Source organism: Vollenhovia emeryi, unplaced genomic scaffold (genome assembly GCF_000949405.1).
Source record: "Vollenhovia emeryi isolate VEMERY1.0 unplaced genomic scaffold, V.emery_V1.0 DF939146.1, whole genome shotgun sequence".
Lineage (NCBI taxonomy): Eukaryota > Metazoa > Arthropoda > Insecta > Hymenoptera > Formicidae > Vollenhovia > Vollenhovia emeryi.
This window is the reverse complement of record NW_011967220.1, coordinates 1,117,097-1,126,433: the sequence shown is the minus strand read 5'-3', so window position 1 is coordinate 1,126,433 and position 9,337 is coordinate 1,117,097. Positions and strand designations below refer to the sequence as shown.

At 40.0% G+C, this 9,337-nt stretch overlaps 1 protein-coding gene across 3 annotated transcripts; it reads right to left on the bottom strand.

The window, feature by feature from the left end:
• Positions 1 to 6: 6 nt before the first annotated feature.
• Positions 7 to 8,923, bottom strand: LOC105566192 (KH domain-containing protein C56G2.1). Of its 3 annotated transcripts, none has more exons than XM_012020002.1 (6): positions 8,691 to 8,923; positions 2,403 to 3,206; positions 1,725 to 2,285; positions 1,429 to 1,644; positions 1,183 to 1,313; positions 7 to 1,109 (listed from the first exon to the last, which is right to left on the bottom strand). In XM_012020002.1, exons 2-6 carry the CDS (start codon positions 3,160 to 3,162, stop codon positions 1,011 to 1,013), a joined length of 1,767 nt encoding a protein of 588 aa, XP_011875392.1. In that variant the 5' UTR covers positions 3,163 to 3,206; positions 8,691 to 8,923; the 3' UTR covers positions 7 to 1,010. The 3 variants fall into 3 exon arrangements, with proteins under 3 accessions (XP_011875392.1, XP_011875394.1, XP_011875393.1); XM_012020004.1 differs by having other exon boundaries at positions 1,725 to 2,240; positions 8,691 to 8,918; XM_012020003.1 differs by lacking the exon at positions 8,691 to 8,923 and adding an exon at positions 8,478 to 8,664.
• Positions 8,924 to 9,337: the final 414 nt, after the last annotated feature.

Here is a 9,337-nt window from a genome sequence, read left to right as displayed (position 1 = left end):
GTAACAAGTTAAATCTCTACGGTGATCTAAAATTAACGTGAAAAACAACTGAAGTTTCAATATATTCTCGAATCGTCCCAATCAGAAATGGATATGAGTCACGTAGAAACGAATTTCCTAATTCGTCTGAGTTATTCGATACAATGTTCTAGTTCAGGTGTGACACTAATCTGTAAAATGTAAAGTTATTGTTTTTTTCTACTCTATGATCAACATACCAAATCTTTATAAATTTCTCTCTTCTTCTAAATATAAATATGCTACAACTGGAAAACTAATTTACAATATATACAAAAGTGTAAGAAGGATGTAGAACGGTTAAGCACGATTGCATTTACTTTACGACAGTCTCGAGGCGCTTAGACAAGGTAAGCGATTTTTTTGAACGTTTATATGAAATTATCCGAAATATTTGTCTTGCAAATAACATTCGGTAAAGAGTTCAGTTTCCCGAATAAAAAACAGAATATATCACGGCCGATACAATTAGAAGTGTTATAAAAAAAAAGGTTCTTACGTTATCGGACTAAATCAAATCTTTTGTACTGGTCAGAACTCGCTTGAAACGAGTTTTGTGCTTACAGAAGAGCGTTCTTTCTGAGCAACGACTGAGGGAATACTATAACTGCTACTTAAACACGATCAAAATATGTATGCTTCTGTACAGCGAAATATAGTCTTATTGTTCATTATTAGAATGTATATATACGGCGTTATTTTACTATATCTCTATATAGATAATCAACCACTTTATCCACGTAAATACTCTGACATGCACATGAAATGCTGACGTGTATGCCAGAGTATTCACAGTAACTTCAATAAAGTATTACGAGGAAGTACACGAGTAAAGAATGAAGTCAAAAGCGAAACAATCAATTTTGACACGATTAAAGGGGATTATCAATGACGATTGTACTAAATTCTAGTCCATACTGACTAAGAACCGCGGATTATGCATGAATAATTCGGTAGGAAACCTGAAAATTGTAGAGTTTTTTTTACAACTCTTATGTACAGATGGATTCGAGTGTTTCTGGCTTCATCTGCTCCCATGCTATTTGTTCAGCGTGTCCGTTCATTACCAGTTCTTCAGTGAGGGAAATCAGCTTTAAAAAATTTAAACAATTTCAGTCAATTTATTTGCATCCGCAAAAAGATTTTCGGATAACAATGACTTACCCCATAATTTTGTATCATAAAATAAATATTTGTATAAATATTAGTTTGAATGCGACCTTCAATCTGTGCTTGAGCAACTCCCTTTGAGGAACAACTTTGTACCACATTGTAAGCTTCTGCCGACCATTTACCTACAGGAAGAGCAATATCAAAGTATAATTTTAAACCAAAGGTAAATAATTTGAAATGAGACGTACAATCTGGAAAAAGAATATACATACATGTAACATGTGTACATATAATTACCGTTCTTTGGCTGAATTTTTGCTAAAAAGACTTCAATCGCTTGAAAGGGCAGGCTCAAATAATTATATAGCAACGGCCTACATTGCGAATTGCTAAACGGCCAGTAACCACCGTTATCGAGTAGTCGTATTAAGTGTCTCTCTCCTGATGGGTCTGGACGTTCAATGTATCCTCTAACCCATTTGTCGCACCAATATACAGCCACGTAATCACCTCCTGCAATGCAGTGTATTTCATTAGTCGGAATATCCTTCATTTTGCTTCTTCTATTTATGCATCAAGATTATATCGCTTACTGTTCAACACATCTGGAACTGGCAGCAGTTCGTTGTTATAGCAAAATGTCATGTTGTCTTCTAAATTTTGCAAAAGAGGAAATGATGGGTGAGTCGGCAGCTGAACAAAGAGCCAGTTTGGCTTGACAATGTGAGAGATGTTGATGTCATTATTAACACCCTCAACCAGGGACAGGGGCCACTGTATAAGGACATTGTACGCAACTTCTACATTCACCTCGGGTACCGTCGAGATATCCGCTAGTGTCACCTGCGGGAACCTTTTCTCTGGAAACTTCTGCCTTATCATTTTAAGCGCGATTTTAATTCCCTCAACACTGCCTCGTATCGAGCAAATCTTATGATCACCATCGCAAGGATTATCGATGACACGTATAACGACATTCGTCTTAGTTCGGATACTTTGTAAAAAGCAACCGAGACGGCCTATCAATCTGCCCGCTAGGTGCTGCGGTATAGCGAACTCGTACGTGCTGGGCGGGGTGTTGTCCTTCTTATACCCGTTAATGCTTCCGCCTGAGTGAGGAAATAAAATTTTAGAGACTTTGCACGCGTCTCTCTCTAAAATAAAATCTTATCATGAAACCGTTTAATTTAGTTTAATTAGCTGTTCTCGTCAAATCGATACTCTTGATTCTACTGATAAACAGGCTGATGAAATACTTGGTCGATATTCACCTTTGCCGCTATCCGTGTTGCTTCCTTCGCTCTCGGCTTCGTCTGTGACGCTACCGTCTAGAACTACGGAAACCGGGCTATGATTGGCCGAGTCCCTCTCGTCGGCCTCTTGTCCCTGAGCACCAATGGTGTGTCCCTCGGATTGCTGCTCATCCTCCTTACGACTATACTCGTCCGTGGCGTTTTGCTCACGCGGCTCCGTCTCGCAATGAAGAGTCTGCTCTTGCCCGCTGGGGACGTCTTGAATTGTTTTCGTTCCGTTACCGATGCTCCTGCTGGAGGAACGTTTGGAGGAACGCTTGGTGGATGCGTTCGTGCCGAACATTTCGAGGTAGCTCGCACTTGGATTACTGCCCAACTCTACGTCTATAGGGCTGGTTGCCTCAACGCTATCCACGTCGTATCTAATCTGGCTGCTACTAAAGAAGGTGGATTGCGACGTTGAATTTCTAAACGGAATATCCATGCTCTCGCTGACCTTCCTCGGGACGCGAGTCGGTTCCTCTTGTCGCGTGTAATTGCAGCAGCTAATTGAGGATCCTTGGTCGAGCTTTTCTTGGACGTCGGAATCACGGAAGCTCGCAGCAGCCTCATTTGAAATCGCCTTTTCCCCGCGATTTGATTCCGCAGTCCCTCCTGTGTCATCCCATTCCTGTTCACCTCTGTCTATCCGACGGTGTTTGTACCAATAGTAAACGACGGCAAGGGCGACCGCCGGGACTGCCCACTTCATCAGCTGCACAGGAACCGGAGGATTCATAGTGCGAGTCCACGGTAGCTGCCGTTACTGGAAATTCGCCGATACTGAAATCGAGGCAGACAACAACAGCTTTTAAGTCCCCATTATTTCATACTTAAGCGAATACTTAACCGACTATTATTTCATGCGATTAGCTACTTGAAATATTTATATGTTTCAAATATCTTACATAAATACAGCATATGATACATATAAGATATATTTATACATAATACTTCAAATATTCTACGTGAAAACTAATAAAGACATAATTTTATGTTTTTAATTATCCAGTTACGAACGACGAAGGAAGCAGAATCTATTTTCCTTAATGCTAAGTGAACACCTGCTGATCAGTGATTAGCACGCGGAAACAGCCTGTGTAATACGAGACGGCGTGCCGACGTGGAATTCCGTCAACTTTCTTCCGTGCACGGCAATTAATTTCTCCATTCGTATATTACGATGAAAATTTGAATTCCGATGGAATTAGAATCACATTTTAATGAAATATTATAATTTCATTAGAGAACAAATTGGAGTGGAAATTCTATATGAATTAACGAAATATAAATCTTTCGTGATAAATAATCGCATTAAAATAAAATTCATATAGGTCGTATACAATTCTATACAATTTTTCTGATCTTTTATGGTATTTCAGTTCTGCACGAATGTCTGTTAAATTCTAAGCTCTTAATGTATATTAGTCCTTAAGCACTCGCGAAAACGAAGTAAGGCTCATGCTTAGAGACCTTCAGGAGACGTAATGATATATACAATGAGCGCTACAACAGTTCAGAAAATGTTATCTCAAAAGTATATATAGATGTCTGGATTATTTCAAAAATAGTATACTTTTCATTTAGCGATAACAAATTTAAAAGTGATGTATATAAACAAACAGAGTTATACCCTTGGGTTATCGCACACATTTGATGATAAATCAGCGCAAAACAACGATGAAACGTTTCGCGATGTCAAATGCTCGATAGCCAAGTAATCGCTGAAGCCTCGGATTACATCATCGGGGCGACGGAGCGAAGCACTATTGCGATCTCGACGGATGTACACAAAAATGTAAACGTGCAAGAATGTAGAACTTGAAAGATCTGAACTGTGGTATTTTTAAAAGTCTGACCAACAGCGTGGCATCTCGCGCCGACTTGCTTCACGTGGACTCACATCGACGTACGAACGAGCGTCTCCAGCTGGTCGCGATAACAGCCGTGTTGCTTCTCGCGCATTCGAAATATTTCGTCACAATCGCCAAGGGATATCTAGACTACGTAAGACCGAAGTCGAATCCGAGGCAACGCGCGCCGAAATTAATCGGCAGACCGATTACGTGAGCGCGCTATCGATATGCCAGCACGGCTGGAGTTGCACTACAACTCGCGGATTTTTCAACATGTGGTTCACGCTGGGGACCAGTTGGACCACTGGAACCGCTCGCCGGTTACGCAGGCGTAATCGTGTAAGACGGCATTCACACCGTGATGAAGATCTCCGACAACGTGTAAGACCACGCAAAAGAAGTGGCGCGAGTAAAACTTTTGGGAATAATTTAAATTCCCCTTCATCTTTTTTTTTTTTGGGTAAAGATGGAATTTCTCTAGAGTGTAAAGTTATTCTTTCATATAGGCCAGGTCTGATTTGCATTTCATTAATGACTTTACTGTTATCTCGATAGCGACTTGCAATCAGCTGATACGATTTCTAAGCCAACAGAAACAAACAAACGCAAAATTATCGCGTCCAAACCGGTGCGACGATGGCACTTTGGTTTGTTATGTTCAATATGCATGAGCGCGTAAGGCAATATCTTACCGCATTTCAACGATGCGTTCTACTAATTGTGGAATCGATGAAAAAATATGTGAAGGAGAGAAGTCCGCAAATACGGGAACATTCTGTATAACTGCGGCTTATAGTACTACAATACGAAAGGATTGATTCTGATGAGACATTACTAATTATTCTTCTGGAAATTTCATATGATATAACATCAATGAAGTATATAATTTTTTTTAAATCATTTAAATTTCAATATAACTGAATTGCAAAACAAGCCGCGATCAAATTGGCGTGGTTTTGAATAATTTTACATATCGAAGATTGGGTCAAAGTGCTAACTCGTTAAGTAGAGAGTATGTTGCATAACAATCAAATACTTGGAACTACCGAAAAGCGATGCGAAGAGTTCAAGTCTTAATTATTTTTCGGAGTAAAAAATACTAACGAAGACGACTAGCAAAGCGACGACACAGCATCATAGTGCAAAGGAGAAAGATATCAAAAGAAAAAGGGAACAAGAAATTAAAATTATACACGCGGAGTCGTTCAGTGCAAATTGCGACTACTGCACAGAGAAACTGCATCACACGATCGAATAAAGCAGAACATATTCTTTTCCTGCATTATTTTCTTTTTAACTTTATCGCTACGAAAAGCCATTATACAAGAGTGATTCATCAAAAATTTGTGCTATGCATGCGAAGAGTGGCGAATTTTTTCAACGCAGTCACTAAAAAGAACCGCCAAGAATAATTTCGCTGTGCGAATTTTAATAAATTTTTTTTTCTAGCTGACAGTTTGCACAAATATGTTTCCGCTGAAAAAGGATCCTTTATCATGTTTATCGAATATTGTCATTTACTTGTAAGACTTACTCATCACTTCTACGAGTATTGATAATCTATGCGGATTTCGAGTGAAAAAATTGGGCATTAACAGGAGAAACGTGATAGCCTTATAGGTCGAACGACGAAATACTGGTTCAACGTGCTCTCGGAATGTTGAATCTCCGCGCCGCGCAAGACTAATGAGGTAACCGGTGCGAGTAAACCTTAATAAAAGCATCAAGAGGAAAGGCGGAAATCGCCGGTAACTTGATAAGCTGAAGCAAACCTCGGGATTTATCTTGTAACCTTCAACTTCTCATCTATAAAAAAAAAATTGTACTGAAGTTCTCGATGACCGCAATCATTTAATATTATGTTCAAAACTGAAAGCAATCGTGTAATACTTTTGCACTGCAGCTCGAAATAAATTAGTTCTGCAATTTTTAATAAACCGATTAACGAACAAATGAGGTGGCCACAACGAATCATTTAGAACCGATCTTCTCTTATTTTGTAAAATAGGGATGTGTATTAAATATTTATGCGTAATAAAAGTCACTAAACTTGAGATTAGTAAACTTTACTCCGATTGGTCAAATTTCAATTTAATCTCAATCTGCAACCCGTAGTCTGATCTGGGCTTATCAGACCACGGGTTCAGATTGAGATTGGATTGAAATTTGACCAATCGGAGTAAAGTTTACTAATCTCAAATTTAGTAAACATTATACTCTGAGATTAGATTAAGATTAGATTGAAATTTGACCAATCAGAGTAATATTTACCAAGCTTGAGATTAGTAAACTTTACTCCGATTGGTCAAATTTCAATCTAATCTCAATCTGCAATCCGTAGTCTGACACGGGCTTTAAAGCTACGACTTTCGAGATAGACGTGAATTAGGAGCAGTGCGCGCTAGTAAAATTTTTACTTCTCCATGTCGTATTAATAAATTCAAAAGTGAAAAAGAACATCGCGGCTTTCATGCACACGTATGTTAAAGTTAAATTAAACAAATTCACGCTCGTGCAGATCTCGGCAGGGTTTCAATGAAAATAATACGATGTAAACAAACATGGATTAGGTTGAAATACCGAGCAACAGTTTCGTACTGATAGAGAGACGACGAATAAAGTTTGAAATAATTCTGATAAATAAAATGTCAATTTCAACCGTGACTCTTTCACTGAGACTCTACTAGCGTGCTACGCGAAAAGGAATATGGTTAGTAATACGACCATCATGCATTTCTAAAATCGTTACACGACATTTGGATATAAAGCCGAGGGGGTAAACCGCTGAGGGCATTGCGGTGTACAGATTTGCGGCATTACTGGGCATTAGTCCCTCGCTGGGATATTATAGAGATAAACTAAGATAACGAGATACAATAATGCCCACTGGGCATTAGCTGAGGAGAGTCCCCTATTATGAGATAGGCTTCTAATATGAGATCGCAGGTTTTCACCATTCAAACTTAATATTCTTTCGCGGCGATTACACAAATCTAACGAGACTCGCTCCAAGGGCAATAAATTCACGGTAGAACAAACAGACTGTGCCTATTAATTAAGTAGAAACTGTCTCATATTAGGAGTCGGACTCATGATAGAGGACTTTCCTCTAGGCATTGGTGTACATGAGTTTGGTCAGCGGTTTACCCCTCGTATAAAACCGATTTAACATTCACGGGAATACAAAAAAGTATGGAATAAAGAGGCTTTTATGAAATTTAACATATAGAATATAAAAAAAAACAATGTCAACGCAATAAAGTACGAAAACTTTATTAGAAAATAGTAGATTGTCTACTTTCTTCTCACGTAAATCCTTACGAAATTTAACATGTAGGGTATAGAAAACACACAAATATTAATACAATAAAGTATAATGAGTTAAATTTATTAGAAAATAGTAGAGAGAAATTCTCTACTTTCTTCTCAAGGGTATACACTTTTTTTTCCTAGTAATAACTTGTATTACTTTTCTGTGCACTTCTATTTAATTTTTCGCAATAAATTTCTCTAATTTGCCAGTTGCGTCGTGTAGCAATTTTTCTACATTGGTTAATCGTGTACTGGCGTCAAATAGTTAATAATAAACAATATTTAAAATCAGAAGATAACCAGCAGAGAGTTCATTAAGAACTGAAATAATTTTTGTACAAATATAACCAAAAACGTTAGCGCAAACTGTATATATACTTTTATTATTAGGTAAAAAAGCATTAAATAATCTGCGTAGGTAGAGACAAAACATTGTCTCTTGCACGTAGTTCAACGTGCAGCCCATCCTCGCCTGCGTACAGAACATCTAAATTGCCGCATATTGAATGTTACCTAAATAAACAATTTTGTTTACTATCAAAATTGCGAATACAATCGACAGTCTTGCACGAGATTACGCAAAGTACTCCACCGGTTATTCCAAGTACAAAGAGAACATAGACAAGAACGTCGGCTTCGAGGTAAAATGCAATACAAAAATCAGCTAAATACGATAAATAACACAGAGCGATCCACGTACAAGAGTCCACAATCGAGCTACAACCAGGAAGGGATGATCGAAGAACAAATATGCGAACAGTGTATCTTCGTGTCGTACGTATCGCTAACTAGAGGAGAAGAGAAGGGGGGGAGAGCGAGAGAGAGAGAGGAGGAAGAATCCGCTATTATATACAACTGGCTGGTCAGAAATAAAGTTGAAACATACGGGTATCCGTTTTCGGTATTCACGCCGCCCATCGATCCCTACACGCCGCCGGCCGTACGGCTACGTCCGCCACCGTCGCTCGTGTCGTACGTCCGGACTTCTCGGCCCCGTACGAGCGGAAGAAAGACGGTATTTGGGGGATGCACGGGGTAGAGACGAGCCAAAGGGGAACGGCCACGCACGAGAGGCACCCGCCGGGATCGCTTTACTTACCGATGTTACTAATGCTTCGCGGGGCCGCGACGGATCTGCGATCAACCGTGCACCTTGTTCGTAGGCCCCTGAAAAGACTTTCGGCGCGCCGTACGACCAACTTGCGGCGAAATTTCTGGCGAGCGCACGCCACGTGCTAGCAGTGTTTCTCTGAGTAACGGAATACGGATATGGCGACGGGCTCTCCGCCAAGCTCCGGCGGTTACCACTCTGGTAACTTTCCGTGGCCCGCGGGCGCTCGCGCGCACTCTACCGGCCGCCGTCGCGAGACGCGTGCGAGAAAAGGGACGCGCCAATCGCCTGTCGTTTCGCCCCGCCATTTCCGAAACGGCGAGGGGCTGATTAGTTGCTGGGTGAAACGCGCATTATTTCCCTAGAAAAGGAGAATAATACGCGCTGAATCAACTGATCACCAATCGCATCATGTCTGCGTGAGCATCAAATGCGTACGAAAGATGAAGCACACATATAAATTTAAAAAAATAAGTAATTAGCTTTAAAGCCTCGTCTACATAGAAGTCGTAAAGTCGTAGTCGTAAGAATAGTCGACTGCGATTGGTCAATTCTTATGTGTCTGACGAAATTGACCAATCGATTATTCTTACGACTACGACCATTGTAGACAGAACCGAGAATCATTGTAGCGG